Raw genomic sequence first — 26,200 nt, 5'->3', positions numbered from 1 at the left:
AATAGGTTTATTACTTCCAGATTGGGACATAAGAAGCGGTTCCCAGTAGGAAAACTGTCACTCAGTTAAATCAAACTACACTCACGGGCAATGAAAAGGTTCCACTCAGAAAAGCACCAAATTACTTCTAAAACGGAAAAGGCTAGCTTAATGCCGTCTTCTTCACAATTGAAGTACATTTAACAGAGCATCAGGATATTACCAACTAAAATCGGTAATACGAGTATTTTATTCAAATTTTAAATTAAATCTTTGAAAAAATTGGGGTCGTTTGTTGTCGAAATTTTGCGAGTGGAACTTTTTCATTGCCCGGCAGTGTAGTTAATATAAAGAGTGCTGCAGAAGTGGTACATTATAACCCCCTGATTCATAAAAAGTTACTGGACGCTTTAGCTATTGAACTGTTTTGTCACTCTCTGACAGAGAACAATTTGTTCTTTGACAGAGAGTGACAAAACAGTTCAATAGCTAAAGCGTCCAGTAACTTTTTTATGAATAAGGGAGTAAGATAGTAAGTTCGCGAATTTCCAAAATTCGTTAAACAAAAGTTGTTTAGTATGATGGTCTGAATCTCCCCTTTTGGCTTACTATATTATATATTATAAGGTGCCAATTTTGCATCTTGAATAGAGTCAAAATAACCGTGATGCCTAATAAGGAACGAAGACATAAGATTATGGATATAATGTGTACTATCTAAGGATATTAAAGTACCAAAGTGCATTACACTCTATTTACACTCTTATTTCGATCAAGGTATGAATTACAATTAAACTGCATTTCAGACCTGAGTGCCATCTATTGTACTACAAGAGTGCTTCAAACGAAGTTTGCAAACTCAAAGTCGCTTCGGTTTTGTCTGAAATTAGTCTCATTGTCGCCGAATCAGACGAGACTTAAGTACTTTTTTATTGAATTCAAAAAATCCGTTCAGAACTGTTATCCTAACTATTATTATAAATGCGAAAGTAACTGTGTCTGTCTGTCTGTCTGTTACTACACGCCAAAACTACTGAACGGATTTGAATGAAATTTGGTATACATACGGTCTAGACCCTGGGAAAGAACATAGGCTACTTTTTATCCCGGAATTCCCACGGGAACACTTTTTAAGGCGAAGCGAAGCGCGCGGGAACAGCTAGTATTTTATATAAATAAGTTACTTTATTCACCTTTTACAGTTTAGGGTAAACAAGGGTAGCCTACTTTACAGGGCTAACAATACTTCGTATGTCTAATGTTAAGGTACATTTTGGCATGAATGAGATAACTTTAAGTATGTTACAGTTGATACGTCACTCAAGGAGGATCCTTTCATGCACGATAAATCCATTAACCGCTTGAATCCCTTGAAACCAGACACAATAGTAATATATATTATATATATATAATATATTGTCGTCAGGCTCCATATCGCGATAGCCAAAATTTACTTTATGGAAACTAAGATTAGTTGAGAAAATGTGTTCATAATTTCTTGCATCCTTCATATGCTTCATTTTAGGTCTGCCCCAAAAGGCAAAGAACAGTAAAAAACCGAAACCATATACGACACTGAAACATAACGGCGAATCGATAATAATAAAAATAAATAGCACGGACAGTGTGAAACCCGTATCGCAATAAACTGAAATCTGTGACGTGACATCCACTCGTTTCTAATGTTTTATGAACGGACCATGGGCGGAATTATAATATTACATGTTATCGATGTTGCCAGCTTGTTCTTAAATTAGCGCGGAATTAGAAATATAGTTATGTATTGTATACAGAGCAAAATTTACCAAGAATAAATATCTACAGACATGAAATAATGCACAATATGATAGATGTTATCCCTAAAATAGTGCTTTTAACAATAATTTATTGAAATTAGTTCCTTTTCCTTTTCCTTTTCATTTTAGTAATAACAGATAAATGTAATGTGACAATGTAAAATTTTACGTATAATTTTAAATTAAACATAAGGCTCTTGAAGATTTTTTGGACGTAACCTACCTACTTAAGATTTGAATGAAAAATAAACACAACATAGAAAAATACTTTTACTTAATTTAGAGATTTTAACATTTATACTTCTCGAACCTGGCAACCCCACGCACTATTGAGCCATACGTGTCGGTGCGTGACTGAAAAGCTTTTCAACCGCCATTAAGTTGTGACTATGACACAGATTCGCATAGCAACACCGGCTGACAACAGCCGGAGTCACTACATAACTAGGCGCAGGTCAATTGGCACACCGGTTTTTTGCAATACGCATACCTACTGTACACTTAGTTGCGTGTTCCTTTATGAGCTGTTTCATATCTAGTGTCGTGCCTAGAAAGAGTTCTAGGTAATTATGTTTGATCGACTGAAAAGGAGGGGTGTTATAGCATGTGTCATGTTTAAACTAAATAGTACCCAGGTAGTTGAGTACAGTGGTCCGTGGTCCCCATAAACAATTAAAAAATTGAATAGGTACATCACTGTCTGCCTACTGGTTACTCACGGCACAGGCTTAGCCTAGTGTGAGAACCCCAGCTACCATAGTTTTTTTAATCTGTTCCAAATAATTTATAACTGTTTTATATTCATAATATTTATTAAGATAACCTGTGTAAATTTTTTGGTTAAATAAACATTTTTTCATTTTTTAATTTTTTTCATCTCATGACTTAAGGCTGATAATAATAATTTATAGGTTATCAATTCCCTCTCCCCATAACCAGAATGTACACGTAACTTAACGTTAGCTGACGCAATAACTCCCTTATGGCAAATTTTGTTTACAAACACGCAATCAATTAAATTATTATTTATTACTCTGACGTGGCTTTTGTAGGCAATTTGTTAAGTGACTGATAAAAACTGAAACCCTTTTGAAACTGGCTATCAACAAATCTATTTTTAACAGCAAAAAAGGTATAGCTTGTATAAATATAACATTTCTTCAACGTTTCCCAAAAATTGAAGCCAAATTCGAAGTCAATTACGTTAAGAGGGTCAGATATCTGCGAGATAGCTATACTGGTTGGAGTATAAATTATTGTGACTTATTCTTAGTCAACCATAGTGTGTGTGGGAGCTCATAGGGCGCTCGTACTAAAGCTCGTAATAACCTAACCTAACCAACGTTAAAATCGACATTCAACACTAAAAGCTGCATAACTTTTGAACGACTAAGCCAATTTGCATCTAACACGGCTAAGAACGGCCGGGCTAACATTACACTATGACTCAAAAAAAACGAAACGAAAATCGTTCCAGCCGTTTGGAAGCAACGCTTGCACAGACAGATAAACACATACATAGATACGTTACACTTATAAAACCCCTCTTTTCTCGACAGGGGTAAAGTAGTTAGTGAGCTTAATTCGGAGTAGCTCAGCAACAAACCCACTGACCAGTGTGTCTTAGATAACATCTAAAGCTGCCTGTAACAAGCATAAGAACTCATACTAATATTATAACATTTTAAAACGTCCACTTTGTAACGCCACAGCAAGTTTTAGTACAGTAGAGACGCTGACGATAATATGGCATGATAAAAATATTTTCTACCATTCAACCTTACGATCAACCAACGCAGAAATTAAGGGTGTGTCGACAAATTGTACGTCATAATTCATGATGATCAAGCAAAATTGTCTATTGTATTCTTATTGCGTTATTGTTTTGACTATAACGCGAGATTTAGGGACAGTTATTCACTAGAATAAAACTATATAAACAAGAACTTAGGTCTACCTACTTAAAAACTACCAATATATAATTGAGCCAATTACAGGGACGCATTTCATCCTCAAGTTCTGTATAACGTGACGTTCGCATTGGCTTGAAAGCTCTATAAGTTACACTACTGCTTGTATCTTCACTATCCAACGCTAGCACTGTGGCGGCGAGTTACCGAGCGTAAAACCAGGAACACATAAATAATAGTTACGTCACACATTAGGGCGCACACCAACTTCTCACATTAATTAGGTTACCTTTTCAATTCACGCCCAGATAATTTGAGACGTTTTATATATGTATTAAATATTGAGCACAGAAAATGTAAACAGTCCTAAAAGTAGCTTTCATCGCCCCCAACTTTATGAGTATTAGAAATAGTTGGCATTTCGGATAGTTCGTTAAAAGTTGTAATAAAAAGGAGAATTTCTCGAGTTCAGGGATCGCATGACTGGTTTTATTGATTGTGTTTGACAACTGATTTATCGGAGTTGTAAAGTTAATAATCTCCTTAATGTGTAAGTGGCCTAAGCACAAACTTTTATAATTTTGATGATTTTTTCATACATATTTAAAAAAAAGATCCAGACTAATTGAGAATCTCCTGTCGGTTACACAAGATATTAATATTCTTCAATGATTGTAGCCTAGAGAGGGTATTGCAGAGCTTTACTATATAAAATATTAAATAATTATTGTATCACTCTGTACATATCTCAGAATCAATATTTTGTTAACATTTCAAAAGTGATAATGACTAATAATTGTAAAGGTGATATTTCTGTAGTAAATTATTCACAATCCTAAAATGTACTCAAGTTCTTTCTATTTAAGTTCATGGCTGTCACCACTAATAAGCGAACAAATAATTTTAAACAAAACAACTTATTTTTGAAGCTTTTAATAAAGTTAAGCAGAGCTTTTCATTCGGTGATCTCGTTCAAGGGCCAGCTGAAAACCAGCGCTGTGGCCTCACTGTCCATAGCATATGCTGAGCTGGTGCCGTTTTGACACTCTGGACAGCAACCTTTATTTGTTTTGTTTGTTCTGTTTTAAGTATTCTCTTTATTTTGTTGTTGTTTCTTTTTCTTTTTTTTGTCTAATTATTCTGTCTCAGTGTGTCAAATAAATGTATCTTTCTTTCTTTCTTTCTTTCTTTCTTAAACTTTTACGATTACTTGATGATTTTTGTTAAAACTTGAATAAAATTTCGAAATTTATTATACTTTTTATGTTTTTAGTTATGGTGGATATATTTTCTTCGTTACAGCTTGCTTTCATTCATCGTTTGCTCATTTGATTACTTTTAAATGTGTTATGATGATGTTAGGCGTTCCTAGGGGAACATCGGGAAAATCCGGTTATAGAAAATATGGTAAAAGTTATGCTTGTCAACTATAATATCTTTAGGTAGAATTTATATTTAAAAGGTATCACTTGTTATCAAGATACAAAATAATTATACTTATAAACAATTGCACTTAAAAATAATTTAAAGAAAAGCTGTATTTTTTTAAGTGTTTGTTACATAACTACTCAAGCTATTCCAGCAATGAAACTTCTACCTACCTATACCGTTCTTTTCTACACGGATATAAAGAAAATTAAAAATTCACGTATCCTTTGATCGCATTCTCCAAATAATAACAGTTGATTAAAAGCTTATTAACGGAAGCCTTAAATCAGTCCAGAAATTTGGAAAAGGCTAATTATTTTTTCAAATCAGAAGAAGTGCGTTTAATCTGTTGTTTTCTTTAATTACCTCTCTCTGTCCCCTCAACCTCCGGCACGGAAACAACGGCCTAATTACAGCCGGTACAGTGGGGCTCAAGTCAAAGTCACATTTTGGACTCCAAGCAGATCATATTTCGTACGATGTAGGAATACAATGGTACTGTTGAATAATGTTCAATTTATTAATTACAAATACACAGTCAAAAAAGATCACTTTGCGATTCCCAAAGCAAAATATAATGATGAAACTCCGCTTAACAGTTAGATTTTCAGTTAGTGACTATATTTAGTTCTTCGTGTTTCAATTAAATTTTTTGCACCTTTCTACTTGTTTTCTTGTACCTCCTGTAGGTTTGCTGGTAGAAAATGCTTTTAGCATTAAGTCCACCTTTTGTACACTTATGTCATATAGAAATATGACTAATGCATGCACAAGCAAAGTATTAAATAAGTAAATTCTTTAATGACCTACAGAATAAGGTTGTTTTAGGTCCATCTATATTTTGATATTTCGTTAATTCATATTTTTTATTACACACAACCTTAAATAATATCAGTAAAAATAAACTTTCGCGTACTGTTTTCGTTTTACTTGCCCAAAGATAAACCCCGTTTTTAACTGTCGCAGTGAACATGACACTTTATGTACGGAGCAGCGAATTTCACAATAATGAAGGAAGGAATTATAAAGTTCCGTTGACCTTTTAAAATAGCTACCCCAATTTAGGGCGTTCATAAAAAATGGCTTAGTTAAGCTTCTGTAATTGTAGCCCCTCCTGAAAGGCTAGTGAGAGACGCAAGACGCGAGCATCAAGACGTGACGAAAGTTCTCCTTTTGTCACGTCTTAAAGTGCGCATCTTGCGCCCCATGCTAGGCTAGGTGAATTAGCTACTGCAATTAATAATACTAAACAGCACCACTGAAGATTAGCAATCAACTATCCGTAGCATAGCGTAGCAGTAGTTTTTTCTGACGACGTTGTATCGATGTGATAGATGTCTGACAAACTTTTGTGTTAAGCAAGTAGGTTTAATTTTTAATATTATTATTGACTTTACACAAACAAATGTATAAATAAGTCGAATGTTTTTATTATGTGTATATTTATTTATTTATATTCTGGCAACAAACAGTCATTTACAGTAAATTTTACATATAGATAGTGGTATTATTATAGACCAATAGTGCCGACAATAATCACAAATAATTGATTAACTTATAGCTAGTTAAAGTTGGGTTAGTTAGGTAACTACAGTCCATTAGCAGCCAGAGTACACTCGAAAGCAGCTAATAGAGTTCATACAGACTGATAACCATGAAAAGTATATCGGCCACCAAGCACACTCATACCGTCAACGAACTGCAGATATCTATGCGTATATTTATATTTACCGGACTTCCCCTAAACGTATTATGTTTAACCTTATCAAGATATCAGTTATACTCGGAAAAGTGTTAGTTAATTATGGTGAAAAAGAAATTAGTTCTTTTTACTTCATATTAACACTAAACGGTCACCCAAGCGGTACGTAATAAAATGTGATAAACTGATATTATTTGGGCTTCCTCAAAGTTAGTAACAGTTGAAATCCATTTAAAGATAATAAAATATACTTATTATAAACACGCCACAGTTTTGAAATTAACAGCTGTAACAAAATCAATTCAACGAATTAATTGGGCCATAAATTACGGTGATTATAGATAAGACATATTTAAAGATGGGACATGCTAGTGTGCCTACTTACTTAATACAATTATAGGGTTGTTCATTTAAACAGGTGAAAAGAAAACTTTAAAATATAAAATAAGTAACGTTTTCTATGAAACTAATCGAAATGCAATATAATAAAATAATGATATTAATATGTGGGACATCCCGCACACGACCATGCGATCCCAAGCTAGACAGAGCTTGTAATATGGGTATCGGACAGCTGATATATTATACATATTAACACCGAAGACCCGAGTACAAATATCTGTCTTTAACCAAATATCTTCCCTAGCCATCCAGCATAGCAGTCAAGGTCTGTAACCACTACACCATTCGACCGTCGAATACAAACGGTACCTAAAGCAAGAAGAAGTGACATTATACAGTGATTTATAACAATTTATTATCAATTCAAACGATATTGCCATCAAGCATCCTTGATTGATAATAAAAGGCCCTACAGCCAACAATACCCTAACTTAACCATACTAAATCCTTCTATTTTGCAATCTAAGCTGACCACTTGATAACCCTAAGGGCCATTTTGACCCCATTGTAATATTCATTGAAAATGGTTACTGTAAGCCCCTCCTATAACTCGCGAGCAACCTTGTCTAAGCAAGCCTGAGTGAAACGACCGTCAGTTTACACCATGACTGCTTGCCTTAGTTAGTGAGACGAGGTTGCATCTGGTGAAATATTAAAATGAATCAGGCAAAATGTAGGCTGATGGTGGGTTGTGTGGATTTATTACTAGAAGATGGTTCGGTAGGTAATTGTTTAGGAATTACTGCTACGCCCAGTGTTTTGTTAAGGTAACCGTTACTTTAGATACGTTTTGGGCTTGGCATTTGCGTGTTTTGCTAGGTAAAGGCCGTTTTTAGGGTTCCGTAGCCAAAATGGCAAAAACGGAACCCTTATAGTTTCGTCATGTCCGTCTGTCCGTCTGTCCGTCTGTCCGTCTGTCACAGCCGATTTACTCGGAAACTATAAGTACTACAGTGATGAAATTTGATGGGAATATGTGTTGTATGAACCGCTACAAAAATATGACACTAAATAGTAAAAAAAAGAATTGGGGGTGGGGCCCCCCATACATGTAACTGAGGGATGATTTTTTTTTTTTCGATGTACATACCCGTGTGGGGTATCAATGGAAAGGTCTTTTAAAATGATATAAAGTTTTCTAAAAAACATTTTTCTTAAAGTGAACGGTTTTTGAGATATCAGCTCTCAAAGTCGTAAAAAGTATGTCCCCCCCCCTCTATTTTTATAACTACGGGGTATAAAATTCTAAAAAAAATAGAGGTGATGCATGCTAATTAACTCTTTCAACGATTTTTGGTTTGATCAAAGTATCTCTTATAGTTTTTGAGATAGGTTGATTTAAGCTACGGAACCCTTTGTGCGCGAGCCCGACTCGCACTTGGCCGGTTTTTTTGTATCTGATCGCAGGTTTACATGAATATGAAATAGGATTTTATAGTTTTTTTTAAGGATAAACAAAACAGCAGAACACATAGTTTTTGATTTTTTAGATTAGAAGTGACGAGGTAATGATAATCCAAATAAAATTTCATGTCAAATTATTAAAAAAATATTAAAAACTCTCCTTTACAAACAAAAATAACACAAAATAAAAATAAAAAAATACAAAAAGAAATTTTCCACGTGTAGGCCCCGACGAGATTCGAACTCGTGATCTCCTGTTTACTAGACAGGCGCTTTAACCAACTAAGCCACGGCGCCGACGAGAGCAAGAGCCAAATTTCTTATCATATTGTTTTGCGCGACTTAAGCACCACTATTCGATTATTTTTAAATGAGATTAGGTATAAATTTAAAATAAGCTTTATTTAAAATAAAGAATATTCCTCAGCATTATTTACGTAATAAAAAATAATAAGTATATTTACCTGATTAAGTATAAATAGGTATATTTTAAATCTGACCTATCATAAATTTTATTTTTGACCACAGTCCAATCTTTATTAATTATATACTATTAGGTACCTACATTTTTTATTAATAATGTCCATGTTCCCTTAGCGGGTCGACTTCAAAGACTCCAAACCACCACAATTATAGTACCTTCCCAGTAATTTTCTTATTGATATTATTATTACATTGATACCATCTCAATAAAGTAAATCCACCCATTTGTACCATTAAGAACTTTCATTATTACCAGTCTTGTACCTACTGTTATACTTAGGCACTAGGTATTTAGCTTAGAATAACAATATACGAACAAGATGGAGAGCCCGTGCAAAAGAAACGTCTCGACAAATAATACCCCACTTCTACCACTGAGCTCTTATTTTGATCTAGCTGTGCCCGCGAGCTTCGCTTCGCCTTAAAAAGATTTTCCCGTGGGAATTCCGGTATAAAAAGTAGCCTATGCTCTTTCTCAGGGTCTACATCATATTTATACCAAATTTCATTCAAATCCGTTCAGTAGTTTTAGCGTGAAAGAGTAACAGACAGACAGACGGACAGACAGACAGACAGACAGACAGACAGACAGACAGACAGACAGACAGACAGACAGACAGACAGACAGACAGACAGACAGACAGACAGACAGACAGACAGACAGACAGACAGACAGACAGACAGACACAGTTACTTTCGCATTTATAATATTAGTTAGGATCAAGTAGTTCGGTTAGAAGATTTGTGACTATATTGGGAACCAGGGTTGAACTTAAACGTTTTGGCAGGTTACCAAACGTAGACAGTTTTTTTGTTTTGGTTTTGTATGTGACACTGATTGAGCCTAGGGAACTATGAAGATAGGATAAGCCCTAAGCTGATAAATGAGTGGACTGTATTTTTGCTATGGAATATTTTAATGCAAGGTTTACAATGGTTATAATAAGTATATGGAATGATGAATAATGAATCGTGCGTCAACAAGAGAAGAGAGTCCGTGTCACTGAAGATGACGTATTTATATGTTGCGTCGCCGCTCCCCGCGCTCCTCCTCATGCACCGATGTTGCCAGCTTCAATAGCCGCAACAGACACGCCGTCTGGTTCGAATATTGTTAATCTTAGGTATTTTGTCAGTAGGTAAGCAAAGTACTTCTGATACAATCTAGTTTAGGCGTTAATAACACCTCAGAGGACGATTAAAGCTATTTAGTAATAAGTTTAAGGTGGCCCTCAGGCCAGCTAAGGCAAAATTATCTTATTAAAACAAATTTGCAGCGCCGCTTTCTATACGGAAATCTTGTTCCACGGGAATTAGGTAGCCTAGGGTAAGGACGCCTATAAGTCTAACTTAGAACACTTCAGATAATACCTACATTTTTGAATGTTTTATAAACTTTTTTTTAATTTACATAATAATAATAATCTGATCCTGTCTGTTGTTTGGTATATGTATATATATTATAATTTTCATACTTTAAACTTTTATTCTTGTGAAAATTTCGATTTTGCCGGAGAAAAATGAGTCCCCCATACTAAAAAGTAATAAAACCAGCCTAAACCCTTTCCTTCGTTGGAAGGAGATCCGTGCCCCAGCAGTGGAGACGTAATGGGTCGTGCTGATGATGATATTAATACATGAATATCAAAAAATATATAATAATAATATCAACCAACAGACAGGATCACATAATTATTATGTGAATGTAAAAAAAAACATATTATACATTTTGGTTTACAGGGGTACATTTTGCGATAGGTGCATTTTGCGACAGGTACATTTTGCGATAGGTGCATTTTGAGACAGGTGCATTATGCGATAGGGGCATTATGCGACAGGTGCATTATGCTAACAAAAATAAAATCTCCGCGGTGCATTTTGCGATAGGTACTTTATGCGAGTGGTTCGTCAAGTCGCGCGCCTTAGACTCGCGCGCCACGCGAGTTGGTATCTTCTGTTTTTTTATATCATCAACTCGCGTGCCCATGTAAAGTACGGTCAGATGCAAACGAATTGAAACTAAAAAATATAGTTAAATATTGTCTCCCTGGCTGATTAGCATAAGAAGGTACCTACTAGACAGCCATTAAAGTACTTGCTTTGATTTCGGGATAAAGATAGAATAAAGCCTATGTTGGAAGTGCGTAATGAGGCAAAAGGGGATGTGACCTATGACGCATGATACCCAAGTTTGCTATCTCTCTCATCCCGTGCGCAAAATTTTACCTGTCATAGCTATGTCCTTCTAGTTTTTGTTGCAAAAACCGGTTCAAAGGGTTAAAACGTCATTGTTTTAGTGACGTCGTTTTAGTGTTACTCCTAATTCGAAGCAGAGATGTACAGTGCATTACTTACAGTCTACAGTACTTACAGCGCAAAAATATTAAAATGTGGCAGTTTTTACTGATTATGATGTATTATGGGGGTAAGCCTATAATAAATTAACTTTACTATATTACTAAGTCTACTTTGCCGTAATATAAACACAGTGTTACGTTTTATTTGTGTTACCGTTATATTAAATATCGAATTAGCACTAAAATTTAAAACAAATTTCGTTTATTCGATTGGTCAAAGAGACAGACCTAACTGTAACTAATTACTTCCAGGAAGTTCATCGCAAGCAGGTCCATCTAGTAATAAAACTGCACATGAAATCATAACATCCCAGCGAGGAAAGTCGGTACTGCTTCGTGCAGGTTACAAATATAACAAAGAGGAGGAGTTTGGAGGTGTTCGAAGAGAACAGTTTGCCAAGCGAGATTAATTACTGATTTTATTTTAAAGTAAAGTCCTATAAAATACCCTTTACATATTAAGTAGTTACCTTAACATTATAACTTTTGTGGCTGACTCTACATATTTTCACAGTCGAGCGAGTTGACGACAAAAAAAGTAGGTAAATACGGGAGGGGCAACTCGCGCGTGGCGCGCGAGTCTAAGGCGCGCGACTTGACGAATGACTCCTTTATGCTACTGAACGAAACCATCGGCTACCATCTACATAATATTGTATTAAATTTTATGGTAAGCCGTAATTCCTATGCTTATATTGGAAGGTGTTTTTAATTAATCTTTTTTTATGATTTTCTCATAATGATATTACCTATTATTAATCCATGTAAGTTTATAAAGTAAGATTGACTAAAACATAGTATTTAAATTTTGTCTAATAAATAATTAGACATATTTCTCACAAATACTTCCCCAAAAATTTTAAAACCAAACTGATTCAGTATGACTTCCCGAGTCACCCCCTTTCGGCTTAATTTACCATAGACTTACTCTTTTTGCAACACCCTGTATAGCTAACATTGAACAGTGTCTTGACTAGTCTTGAAACTCTTGGTTAATCTATTAGAACCAGTTAACAGTAATTTAGACTGTCAGGGAAAGATGTAGAAGGTGCATTAATCTATTGCTGTTGTTCCTCAGTATTATTTGACAGACAAATTAATGTTGCCATCCACGCTTGTCACTTTATTTTAAAGTTTTGTTTGTGTAGTTTTTTTGTCTTTTATTTACGGAGGTCTCAAAGGGTCCCTATAAGTTTGACGATGGTATGTCTTGTGTGTGTGTGTTTGTCCAACTTCAGAACTCGCCTTTTTAATATTGCGATGATTTATTTAATATAGCTGTTCCCGCGAGCTTTGCTTCGCCTTAAAAAGTTTTCCCGTGGGAATTCCGGGATAAATAGTAGCCTATGTTCTTTCTCAGGGTCTATACCTATACCATATGTATACCAAATTTCATTCAAATCCGTTCATTAGTTTTGGCGTGAAAGAGTAACAGACAGACAGACAGACAGACACAGTTACATTCGCATTTATAATATTAGTAAGGATAAGGATTAATTCTAATAACGTGTAATGCTTATCTATCAATAAATTAATATGAATATAATGAATATTTCTTTGTGAATGAAGATTCTGTATGTCTGTTTTTATATCCAATGTTGATCATATCCTAAGGTAATCTTTCCGTGTAACTTGTGCTTGTATTGTGTTAAGTAAATAAACAATTAGTCTATGTATCTGTCGACATTTTATATTCGAAGAAGTATTTTTACGATGAAATGAATACATTGTCTTTATCTATCTTTTGAAAATTTATATTTACTTTATTGCAAATCGGTGTTTCCGACATGATTAACGTAACAAGCAATAAAGTCTATAACCTATGGCGAACATACTAAATTTCAGGATGGCTGTTAGCAATTATGCCCAGCTGATGTTGCCATGTGAATGATCCCATTATTACAGTCATAGCAACCGAGTAGATAATAGTGAACAGCAAGCGTTGTTGTCGCTTCAAAAGCTAAAATATATTTTATACTAGCTGTTCCCGCGAGCTTCGCTTCGCCTTAAAAAGTTTTTCCCGTGGGAATTCCGGGATAAATAGTTCTAGCCTATGTTGTTTCTCAGGGTCTAGACCATATGTATACCAAATTTCATTCAAATACGTTCAGTAGTTTTGGCGTGAAAGAGTAACAGACAGACAGACAGACAGACAGTTACTTTCGCATTTATAATATTAGTAAGGATAAGGATAAGGATAATTTAGTGGTCTCTAAACCGAAATCTATTGACAATTTTTTAACAGTTAGAAAAACGTTATCAAAAGATTTAGCTATAAATAGCATTTAAATAATATTTTCCGGAGAGCAAATATTAGTTTTCAGCACTATAATAGGTTCATTTATCAAATAACAATAAAAATCAATTTACTATAAGGTAAAACCTTACCTAAGGCTCCAAGGACCAATAGTACCTACGCGAGCCCAAAAAAATAGGTTCACATACAAACTTCCATACATGTGCCAACGTTGATCAAGCCTGAAGGTAATAAAGCCCATAAAATATAATAAAACAAAGTGGTTTTAATACTTTCGGCCTTCGTTCTCAGGATTAACATATAAATGGTCGTCGGTGTGTGCCCTTCCTTATGATTGGATGAAAAAAATTGGCAGCGTCCTAAAGATGAATCGGAGATGGGAGGCAAAGCGGAGGCTCTTGTTCAATTATACTTATTGCGCTTTCCGATTGCCCGTGAGTATTAATACTAAGGTTATTATATTAATACTAGGTTAATACTAAGATTGAACTATTATTTAATTTTGCTGTTTACTCACAAGTACAATCATTCGGTAATTATTTGTATCTAACTTAGCATTCTTTTCACCAGCGAAAAGCTAAAAATAAGATCTATGCATTTTAAACTTCATCCAGACTGATTCTAAGGGTGGGTAGCACCATTTAACTTTAACTATTACAAACGTCAAATCCCTTGACGAGAGAGATCAATCGGGATTTGACGTTTGTACCTAATAGTTAAAGTTAAATGGTGCAACCCACCCTAAAAGTTTTGAGCGAGATTATATTGGAATAGTACAACGCGATCGAGCCGCAAAATATCCTTAATATTTTGCATATTCCAACCAACCAGCCAATAGTGAGAGAGATAATGGTAAAACCTCCAGTCCACCACAGTAAGTAAATAATATATCTGTCTATTTAAATATTGCATCTACTATATTAACTCCACGAGTCTTCATGATAAACTCAAAGTATTTTAACAAGGCTATCTATACAAACCGTTGGGTGGTTATCGTATTAGAAAATTGGCCATTAAGGTAGAGGCTTACCGCCCGCCCGTCTGGCTAGTGTGACTAGTTTTTAAATCAGAATGTCACATCTATTTCGGTATAATGGTGACATTTTGTATTTGATTCATTTCGTAATCCATATTTATCTTAATCCCACTTCAGTCTGTAAACGAATCTTTGAATCTAAGTAGCTTTAAAAGCTCATCCTTTGGTGAGGTTACGAAGTGAAATCGCATCAAAGTCATAAAACTAACGCCAAATAAAATGTCACTTGAAATAAATTTAGTTTCCATTCCGTCCGTTCCGATATCTTATCACTTGTCCTTAAAAGTAGACTTACACAATGTAAAATTTTTATGATCCCCAAATGCGGATGGCAACAGACATTATATGAGCACACAGTGAATCGCAAATAAAATACCTAATCACGTATATGTATATGTACTTGGGCCAAATTTTATCTATGACACGCAACAAGCAACCTTACCTGCTTTACAATAAAATCTACAGCTCATTTGCATATGCTGGTTTGTAAGCGACCAACGTGCGAATATACGCACTTAACTTGTATAAAAAAACTTACGCACTCTAAGCAAATGTTAAAAACCCTCAAGGGCATATGTAACGCTACTAAATTCGGGACGTAGCACGACGCTAGACAGACCATATCTTTGTCGTGTCATTTTTCAGGATAGGGTTGCCGGGGTTGGCGCGAAATGTCGAAATTCGCTGCGAAGGACGAGGTCGGTAGCAATTCATGACCGGAGTGACTCCGGCATGATAATGAAACCGACAGGGATAGATAGATAGATAACTACGTCGAATAGACACTACAATGGATGGCCTTTTTCGGCCCGTATTTGCATATCAAACATAGGAAGTGATACATAAGGGCATTGTCACACAGACTTCTGAGAAAACCGCTTTGATAACTGTTATTATTTGCCTAGTGTTGCCCAATCGTGTACGTAACAATAATAAACCGAAGGGGGTCACTCTTATCTAAATCTAAGCAAGTATCATCAATAGGACCATTATGTACTTATTACAAATTCTGGATATCCGCTCAAAAAGAAGCAACTATTTATCGTGTTGGGCGATTTCGAAACAAAAAGCGATTTAAACGCTCATCGAATTGCCGAAATTGACGCCGCCCGACGATCATTCTCACGCATATCATAATAATTATAAACGGTCCCGAACCACTTTGCTGAAATTAAGAAAAAAACGAATCATTTGCAAATGAGACACGCATCTCTGATGTCACTCGATTGAAAAGAGTACCAAATACAAAGTGGTAGAGTAGATAGTGGCTCGATATCGCGAAGGGCAGAGATCGCGCGGGCAAAGTTTATGAATGGACGCAGCGCGTTGAATGAATGGCGGGCGGATGTGACGTCACGCGACGGCGGCGACTCGCATTGTCTGCGCGTACGCACCCTTGTCGTCTGCAATTGGTTTTTATTTGACGTTTTCTTGTGCGAGTTTTTTTTCCGTTGCATTGGATGCAAGAAGACTTGGTCCTATTCAATAGCCTAAAAGTAAGCACATACAGGATGGGTGGATCGATTAAAAACGTAGATATTTTGATTTCGAATGCTGCTTTATAGAAATTTTTATTATCACGATTTATGACCTTAGAAGTCTATGCAAATATCATAAATGTGTTATGTTATTTATCATAATACCATAAGTAGGTAAGTTTGTCTGGGATTTCAACGTAAATTAACGGTTATGTAATATAGCGTTTATTTTATAAAATTATACTTGCAGTCGTTTCAAATCTATGCATATCCGTAGACCTCTTTGTTTTCTTAATGGGTTGCATAATTGCAGAACTAAGTTTTTGCAGTAGTGCTTTCCAATTAGAATAAGAATAGCCCACTTTTATCACGTGAGTGAGTCACGCGACAAATCCACGTGACAAAAAGTTATCAGTATTATTTTTATATAATATTTGTGTTCATTACGTTTACTAATATTTTAAAATCATAGGTAAATTAAGATAAATTGAGAATATCGCAATTTATGACTTAGCTCTTTTATAAGGGAACAGGTTTAAAGTTCTCTGGATTTTAAGATCACGGTCAACGATGCAATTACAAAAGTATACCTACAAAATATGTTTACACTATACAGATGGATATAATCTTTATTTGTACATAAAATATGTATAAAATGTGGATACTTAGCTGCTTTATTAAAGTCGTAGTTTTCAAAGACGATTACTTAATGTTTTTATCTTTATTTATGGTTAAGTACATTTTATCAGTAATTTTATTACGTTATCTGTGTCTGTAGTTACATAATCTTTCAGTTTCATTTTAACGATTAATTACACGATTCATATACTCGTATGTGTTTGTGATTGTTTCTATGAATTTAAATTGAAGTAGTTTTATGTAAATTCACCATAGTGTCAAACCCTAAACTATAGCTTATAGCTTAAATAGCTTGCTTGCCATAGTCTAGTAATAGACGCATTCCTAAAAAAACTAATAAATAAATAGCTATAATATCCTCATAATTGATAAACATAAATTATTATATCGTGTCTTATACTATATAGATAGATGTCCCCACATATTATAATACCGAGCCACGTATAAAGTCACGTTCCAATAGTTCCAGACGGCCCTTTCGATCCGCCGAAATTTTCACAAGTTCCAGACAAATCTTCCGCATTATCTATCTATCTGTCGACACAGCACTATTCATATCTGTGCCAAGGACCGCCGAATCTCGTGTGGCCGGGAGAAGAGATCATTACAATAAATCAGTCAATACACAGAGCAGCGCCACAGATACGCACACATTCCGCGCCGCGCCGGGCTAATCTGTGAACATTTACTTGTACATTTTTAAACTCCGCTCTATATTCGAATTTCAAATCCGGAATAACGATCGAAGGGAATGTGTTGATTCTCTTTTGTTATCGTCTAATTCGTGTTTGACCCAGATGCGCGGCTTATTAGGTGGGCTCAATTAGTTGTTCGGCTGATGAAAGTTTTTGAGTTAATATTTTGAGAATTCGCGCGAATTATTCGAGATTGCTTTGAAGAGCCGGCGACTCCGACATAATTTAAGCCCATCACTAACTTCTAATACGAAACTTTGGACGCTTATTTCGAGCAAGAATTCGTATTATCAATTGTCTGATTATTTGTGAACTGCGTAGCTCTCGCAGAATAGCCCGTGTGGTACCTACGCACAATTGACGAGACTTCCTTATTGCCAGGCTTGCGTCATGCCTCAGATGTTCTCTTTGCGAATTTGAATACAAGCCTCTGGCCTTAGTAGGTCATAGAGCACGCCTCTGATTGGCCAGCGCAAATTGTGGACTATGCGACAAGACCGGTGTACCCGTGGGAGTTTTAGGCACCTAGATTGGGTCTAGATATCTAAATGAGCACCAACCAGCACTAGGCCTGCGTGGTGGACTAGGCCTGAAACCATTCCTTCATTGGAAGGAGCCTAGTGCCGCAGCAGTGGGGACTTTATGGGTTGTATAAGACGGATATTAAAATCTTGTGTCCTATTTTGCGAACAATTAAAGAATATATTACTTATGTTTTAGTATTATTAACTAATAATAATTTTATCAAACCAAAACAATTCCATGAACGCATGTAGGTTTACAGAACTACAGTTAACATTTCTTGAAATCAATTAACGAAAGTACTGAACGCACCCAGCTAATTCTACTTGAATTTAAAATAAATATTATACAGGGTGTTGCAAAAAGGGTATACTAAGCCGCAACCTACATGTGCAGCATGGTATATCTAAGCCCGAAACTGCAATCAGAATTTCTAAATCCGCGAAAAAAAAAACATTCTCCATAGTAAAAAGACACGTGACCAACAAATTTTCTATGGAAAATGTTTGTTTTCGCGAATTTTGAAATTCTGATTTCATTTTCGGGCTTAGACATACCATGCTGGACATGTAGGTTTCGGCTTAGTATACCCTTTTTGCAACACCCTGTATTTCTGGTAAATTTTCCTGTGGGTAAGTAGATGTATACCAACCGCAAATAATTAGTTTTGCTTAGAACTTGTTATTGATATGTAAATTTGTTACGTATACGTACAGGACTTTACCGAACAAAAGCGGATTTGGCAAATTCAGAGTTAATTGCCAAACAACAGGAACTTCGTAATAAGTTATACATAAATTACATAATAGCACTTATCCATTACCTAGAATTCAAGGTTAAAGAACCTCCAAATCATATGAGAAAATATTGGACCTAAGAAAAATGTAGTACCTAGTTAGAAGTATTGAATTTAAAAATAACCGGTGAAGTGGACAATGTTTGAGTCATGCTTCATAAAAAATTGTATATTCCTTTAATTTTCCTATGTTAAAATAAAATGGAGGTCTATACTGATTCCGATTCGTCTTACTTCGATAAAAATAGTCGTGTACATAACTTATATACCTATATGTACTTTATTCTTATGAGCCTCCCAAAGGATGGATACAAATACTTGAGGCAAATTAAATTCGAATACCTATTTCTTAACCCTAATGAGCAAGTTGCCTTGGACACATTGAATTTAAAGCGCCTGTTTAATTTAATAGCTATTATAGGTGCGTACTAGAACCAGCGCGGTCACTCTAGCTTGAGAAAAACTTCAGTTTCGGAGCGTTGTTGCGACAACCACGACTTATCTCGTTATACTACGTACCAATGTGATGATAGCTCTTGTTGTTTAGTTTTTGGTGAAGCTAGAGTAACCTTCGTGAACTAAACCCGAAATGTGTTGCCATATGAATAAACATACTATCGACTTCCTCTTGCTATCTGTACTTTATTAACATACGACCAATAATTTAAACGGAAATCGGCTGGCATCGTTTAGATCGGAACATAATTAGGTTTGTTTTTGTCATTCCTTAGGGAATCATTTAAAAACGACCTATTCAGAATAATTAATTATGTAGTACCTATTATTTATGTTTTTACGGGATCACTTATGTCCAAACCATCTAGATTTCCGTGTACTAAATCTAGATGGTTTGGAAATGGTAATAAACTCCTTATGTTCAACTTAAATTAAAAATACAAAAATACAATACACACCTAATAAAAAATCATAAAAGCTTAGAGGTATCTGTAGTATCTGATTTATGTTATACTAGCTGTTCCCGCGCGCTTCGCATCGCCTTATAAAGTTTTCCCGTGGGAATTCCGGGATAAAAAGTAGCCTATGTTCTTTCCCAGGGTTTAGACCGTATGTATACCAAATTTCATTCAAATCCGTTCAGTCGTTTTGGCGTGAAAGAGTAACAGACAGACAGACAGACAGACACAGTTACTTTCGCATTTATAATATTATTAGTTAGGATTTGTCATACAAAAAAAATATATATAGGTACCGATCGCGATTTTCCAAAAAACAAAAGAAGGGAAATGCAGTTAACGGTTTTCATTTAGGTACGATATTTATTATAACTATATTTTTGCTTGTATGAAATAGTGTTTCCCTTGCTTGATATCATCTTAGCCAGCCAATTGAAATATAGGTAGGTAGGTGGGTAGAAGAAAAGGTCATCTTGAGATTAAGTATTTTCTAAAATTAAAAAGCTCCTTGCTACTCTGGAGTGTACATTAATCCTTACTAATAACTGTGTCTGTCTGTCTGTCTGTCTGTCTGTCTGTTACTCTTTCACGCCAAAACTACTGAACGGATTTGAATGAAATTTGGTATACATACGGTTAAGACCCTGGGAAAGAACATAGGCTACTTTTTATCCCGGAATTCCCACGGGAAAACATTTTAAGGCGAAGCGAAGCGCGCGGGAACAGCTAGTACTAAATATCTTTAGAAAGTGAGAGCTTTATTCTTAACGCTTGGCTTGTTTGATCCATTTTAAGTATACCTAGGACAAATCATTCATGCCACACTAAAACTATAATATATGTGGTGGCTCAGTTTTGCAGTTCCCCGCTAAAAGTAAAGTAAAGTAAAGTAATTCTTTATTTCCATACCAAACACTTTAAGCCATTCCGACCAACGCTTACACAATACATCTTCATTATTTTTTCCCCAGAGCTTTCTCCTAAGATGCATATTTTGAATACACTATACTATACCCTTAAGCCGGCCTAGTCTTGTGACCCAAATCACGCATAGCAACACATTTTGGCGCCACACATTGGCAAACGTCGCCATACATTACAACCCGACCGAATCACACACGCACCAACTCCGCACTTCATTGGTACGTGACGGGCCTATGCTATATGGCAGCGTTATACGTATAATAATCACATGTTAATACGAGTCGGGGTTATCGCGGGCAAGAGGGGCCGTTTCGCGATATCTGTAGGGCGAGCACGGGTTTGTATGGCTGAGGAACTAATTAAGTAATTACATAGTCATGCGTGAGATAAGTGGTATGCACTGCAGCATATATATCTTACTACGATGATGCACGATGCTGCACGTATATTGTGATGACGTTTATTATTTATTACAGATTTTGTTTAAATAGGTACTAAACAAACATTCAATTAAAATGTTATAAATAAGCACTCGTCATATTTCCCTCAGATTTACTCGTTAAAAGTACCGTCCCTCTCCGTACTCAGAAAAGCAACCTTAATATTGAAACTATTGAAAGTGACCGAAAATTGGCGACGAACTAAAACCAATCTCCGTGTGCTTAGAGAATTCGTGGTCACCCTACCAATGGCCAGTAAAGTGAAGGTCATGTTCAAACGCAAACTAGGAAATCCTTGAGCGCGGTCGTCGCACCGCGGAAGTGGCATGGAACACCAACCAACTTAGCTAGACCCCCGAAAACCCTCGCTACCCCCCGCTGGCGCTGTCAAATGTTCGACCCACGGGGCGGGCGGGAGCTCAACTGCTCTTGACACGTGGAAAAACCACCATCCTAACTTGGCCCCTTGATAGCGATGCGGCTAACTCTACCCACCCAATATAGATGGTCTAGTTTTCGATGGATATCGGGTCATAAGTGGCTGGTGGGAGGTTTTATGTCATAGTGTCATGCGGCCTTCGGGCCACGATTCCAATTTTGACAGTTTTATCGCGGAAACGTTGTTTTTTTTTAGCAATGTAGGCATTCCGGTGTAGGTAATAGTTCTGTATTTTGGGGCTTTTGTTTGTAACCCGACCTAGGCTACGCCGCGTGTTAGATTTGTTATTGATGTTATCTGCGGCCCGAGTTTATTATCTGTTATCTGTAACTGGAGTTGGTCTATTGACTATAATGAATTTGTGGGCTCAGCTGCTTTTGAAGTAGGTGTGTCGCATAGAGCATAAGTTAGAGGTGTCTATGAATTTTGTTATTAAGACTTTACATTTTTTGACGTGTGTTGCTCTTCTATTTTGTACCTACATACCATATTCGTTTTAAAGTTCAGTATATACATTAACCCCCTTATTCATAGAAAAGTTACAATACGTTTTAACTAATAAACTGTTTTGTCCCTCTCTGTCAAAGAACAAATTGTTCTTTGTTGGAGAGGGACAAAACAGTTTATTAGTTAAAACGTTTTGTAACTTCTCTATGAATAAGGGGGTAAGTATATAATTACAAATGCCTACGTAACTACATGTACTGTCTTGGTATCGCACGGGAAATCCTGTGAAATGCAAAGTAAAGCTTGCGGACAAAAGCTAGTCTAAAATAATAGAGATGTAGTATGGGCAATAAAAAACATAATACGAGGGTATCACTTATGTAACATAAGGAAGCTTAGGCATTTGATAACAATGTCTAAAAGTGGTAAATGTGGTAATGTCAGATAAAATTAATCCTATTTCAAATAAAACTGAAATACGATTGTATCTAATCTTACCAGCCTCAAATAGATTGATTAGAAATCTTTTTATTTATTTCAAATAAATGCTTTTAACTGTTCGCATTATGGTGACCCAGTTCTTTTATAATACAATTAGAAATATATTTTTGGATATTATTCAAAATTTATCTATAATCAGCCGATATTAAAACTAAATTGTTGGTTTTGATTGGGATTAACAATACTAAGCAAGAATTCATATAGTAGAGGTACTAATATTGGAACCAGGACATACATATTTGAATGGAATTTAGACAGCACAATCTATAGGTATATCCTCTTTGACGTGTTCTATAATAATTTGTTGTGCCCGATACACCATAAATTTGGTTTAATGTTATATAAGATGAAAATCTACACGTCAAGCCTTACATATCTGACTAGAGATCACACCACGCAGAGGTACTTTGATGATGACGAACATTATACATTAATAAAACTTTAAAACAACTGTAATGATATACACTTATGTTATATTTGTGCAATAAAGTATTAAATAAATAAATAATGATAAAACCGGCCAAGTGCGAGTCGGGCTCGCGCACAAAGGGTTCCGTTTACAGTTAAATCAACCTATCTCAAAAACTATAAGAGATACTTTGATCAAACCAAAAATCGTTGAAAGAGTTAATTAGCATGCATCACCTCTATTTTTTTTAGAATTTTATACCCCGTAGTTATAAAAATAGAGGGGGGGGGACATACTTTTTACGACTTTGAGAGCTGATATCTCAAAAACCGTTCACTTTAAGAAAAATGTTTTTTAGAAAACTTTATATCATTTTAAAAGACCTTTCCATTGATACCCCACACGGGTATGTACATCGAAAAAAAAAATTCATCCCTCAGTTACATGTATGGGGGGCCCCACCCCCAATTCTTTTTTTTACTATTTAGTGTCATATTTTTGTAGCGGTTCATACAACACATATTCCCATCAAATTTCATCACTGTAGTACTTATAGTTTCCGAGTAAATCGGCTGTGACAGACGGACAGACGGACAGACGGACATGACGAAACTATAAGGGTTCCGTTTTTGCCATTTTGGCTACGGAACCCTAACAAGCACTCACCTGAGTACTTTTCTCCTGTTGTTGGGGTGCAGACGACCCGCTTGCACGGGGTCAATTAATCTCAACTTATCATGGACTTCTTCATTCGTGAATTTCTTTTCATTATCAACAAATTCTTGCAAAGCTTCCTTGGTTACTTCCAAATCATTTGTTCCACTTTCATCATCATTAGATGATGGACCTTCTCTATCGTCTGGTTTAGAAATAGATTTCTCATCTGTGGCGTCTACAATATTACGCTTTTCAGTACTTTCAGGTATTTCATCGTCTTCGTTTTCGAAGTCTCGTTTTCTTTTACTGGAATCCCAGAGAAGCTCATTCGTATTATCCGCATCTTCAACAAGTATATTGTACACTATAGACTCGACGTAGTAATTGGTCCCGCCAACGACTAGTGGAATCTTTCCTTGTTGGCTTAGATTGTCTATCTGTGATATACAATGTAAGGAAATAGATTCAAAGTCTAGAAGATTAGACTCTAGTTCTGAAGTGCAATATAAACAAGATATAAATAACTAAATTTAGAAATGGTAACTTCACTATTTTGTTTTTATGACGAAGTGACTAGAGAAAACAGAATAATAATTATGATTTGTTTTATAATGTCCCTTCTATAATGTAAAATATATATCTTGCTCCCTAGGCATTGTTTTTTGTAATCAAATTATAGCAAAAAGTAATAGTTATTCAAGGTAGTAAGTAGTACATAAGTGAAATTTTCGCCAATCGTTATCGGAAGCCTAAAAAACTAGTAAGTATGTCTCAATCTATGTATGTAACGGCTCTAAGTAAAGCTAAGCCGATTACAAGTTGACTGACCGGACAAAGAAAACATGTCCGCTTACTCGAACTTATGTACAGTCAGCAAAAAAAAGACCACGACCCATCCCCAGCGTGATTGATTCTAAGACTGATAAGTGGAAGATAGGTTAATGAAATAATATTTTATCGATATATACAAACAATTTAATTTCATCTAACCATTACGTTAGTGGATCTTAAATAAATGTTGGGCTGGTAGTTACACATATCTCTTTTGCTGACTATACACGCAAGAAGGTATTTGAGCGTGAGGAAAAGGCGAGAATAATAAATTGACGAAATATTTAAGCTAATTATGACGGATAATGTGTTAAGAGCGTACCCCGTAGAGTGGTACGCTCTAGCTAGATGGCACCCGCTAAAGTGGCATTGATAGCAAGGCTTCCTTTGTTGATTTTCTGCACAATATGTTAACTTGATGCAAAATGAGTCAAAACTATTAACCAACAGTTTAAGGTGGTTTACGACTACACACTAAATTTAAAGCCCAATTTCGGCAGCTTTGAATGTGTGCAGTGTGGAATGTGTGCTAAAAAACAGCATCGATAAAAAGGCAATTAGATTATCTAGGAACCGTTACAAATACTATTACAGGCATTCGGGTCCGAGCTAGACACGAGCTCTACATCATAATTCATTATCCACTAGACTGATTCCTGAGATACGGATATGGCAGTAAGTGCTAGATTTTTTGTTACGAATAGTTTAGGATTACCGTTGTGCAAGAATTCTTTTGGTATATAAATGTACATAGGTAGTTTCTTTAAAATATTTATATAATTATAAGAACTTGTATTATACATACAGGTATAAAATAATATATTCGCGAGAAATTCAAAACTTTCAGTAACATATGGAATGGCAAAGGCAGGAGGAACATTTTCTTTGACCGCGGGTGCAGTTTTTGCCGCTATTTCAGAGCCGCTTTTTCCAGTAATATTTTTCTTCTTAACGTATCGGTGACAAATAAGAGCTTCTGGAACGCGAAGATTCCAATACAGGAGCAATTTAGTCAGTGCTTATTTAGTTACTTTCAAATCTTCCGTTCCACTTTGATCGTTATGAGATGATGACTACCTTCTTTATCGTCTGATTTAAATCTGAGTATCTTCAATAGGGAATATGCATATATTTTTTTATATTCTTATTCATAATAGTTTTACATCGCGTTAATATAGTAAAAAAAAATCATTCCAAAAGAAGTTATTTAAGGTATTTTAAATAAAGTTAAAAATTAGCAACCGACACGACCACTGTAAACACCGGTCATGATGGCGCGCTAAGTGTGACGTCACACTCTTGTTTCACGGCTTAGAATAATGACTCTCTCTAGTCGCGCCTGCGCTCAGTTCTATGGGCATAGAATATTCTGAGATTGACATGTACTAGCGTTTTACGTTACTTCCGCCCTAAGAAAATTCGCGAAGTTTCTAATGTTTGAACTTACCGCAGTTTTTTTCTACTTTTCGACAATTAATTACTCGCTGAAAAATATATTATAAGAAAATTTTGATGGAGGCATAATTTTGAAATAAGATTTGAAGTATTTGAACATCTTCGAATCTTCCTTCTTCACAACGAAAAGGATACAATACTGAGCGCCCGGTTCCTGAAGTCCACCACGGTAAACATCTGATGCGGCTCCAAAATGTCCAGCAGGTGGTGTGCCACAAGGCTGCGTTCTTGCGCCGTCGCTTTAGCTGTCACTATGTCCAACCCCTTGTAGATCTGCAAGAGGGAAATTAATTGAGATT

At 35.7% G+C, this 26,200-nt stretch overlaps 1 protein-coding gene and 1 non-coding gene across 2 annotated transcripts in view; both read right to left on the bottom strand.

Moving 5' to 3' along the window:
- The window catches only part of LOC105385774 (tRNA dimethylallyltransferase), a 160,650-nt gene that overhangs the window by 59,179 nt on the left and 75,271 nt on the right, over nt 1-26,200 (bottom strand). The window contains exons 2-3 of the mRNA XM_038117349.2: nt 26,037-26,174; nt 23,625-24,052 (exon numbers count right to left, since the gene is read on the bottom strand). Coding sequence (XP_037973277.2) covers nt 23,625-24,052; nt 26,037-26,174 — 566 coding nt within the window. The remainder of the gene's footprint in view (nt 1-23,624; nt 24,053-26,036; nt 26,175-26,200) is intronic.
- Trnat-agu lies at nt 8,845-8,918 on the bottom strand. The gene has a single exon. It is a non-coding gene; the product is annotated as a tRNA-Thr (tRNA).

The sequence above is a fragment of the Plutella xylostella genome, chromosome 29, assembly GCF_932276165.1.
Source record: "Plutella xylostella chromosome 29, ilPluXylo3.1, whole genome shotgun sequence".
In the NCBI taxonomy this organism is placed as follows: domain Eukaryota; kingdom Metazoa; phylum Arthropoda; class Insecta; order Lepidoptera; family Plutellidae; genus Plutella; species Plutella xylostella.
Note: the sequence above shows the minus strand (reverse complement) of the source record. Positions and strands in the feature narration are given on the sequence as shown.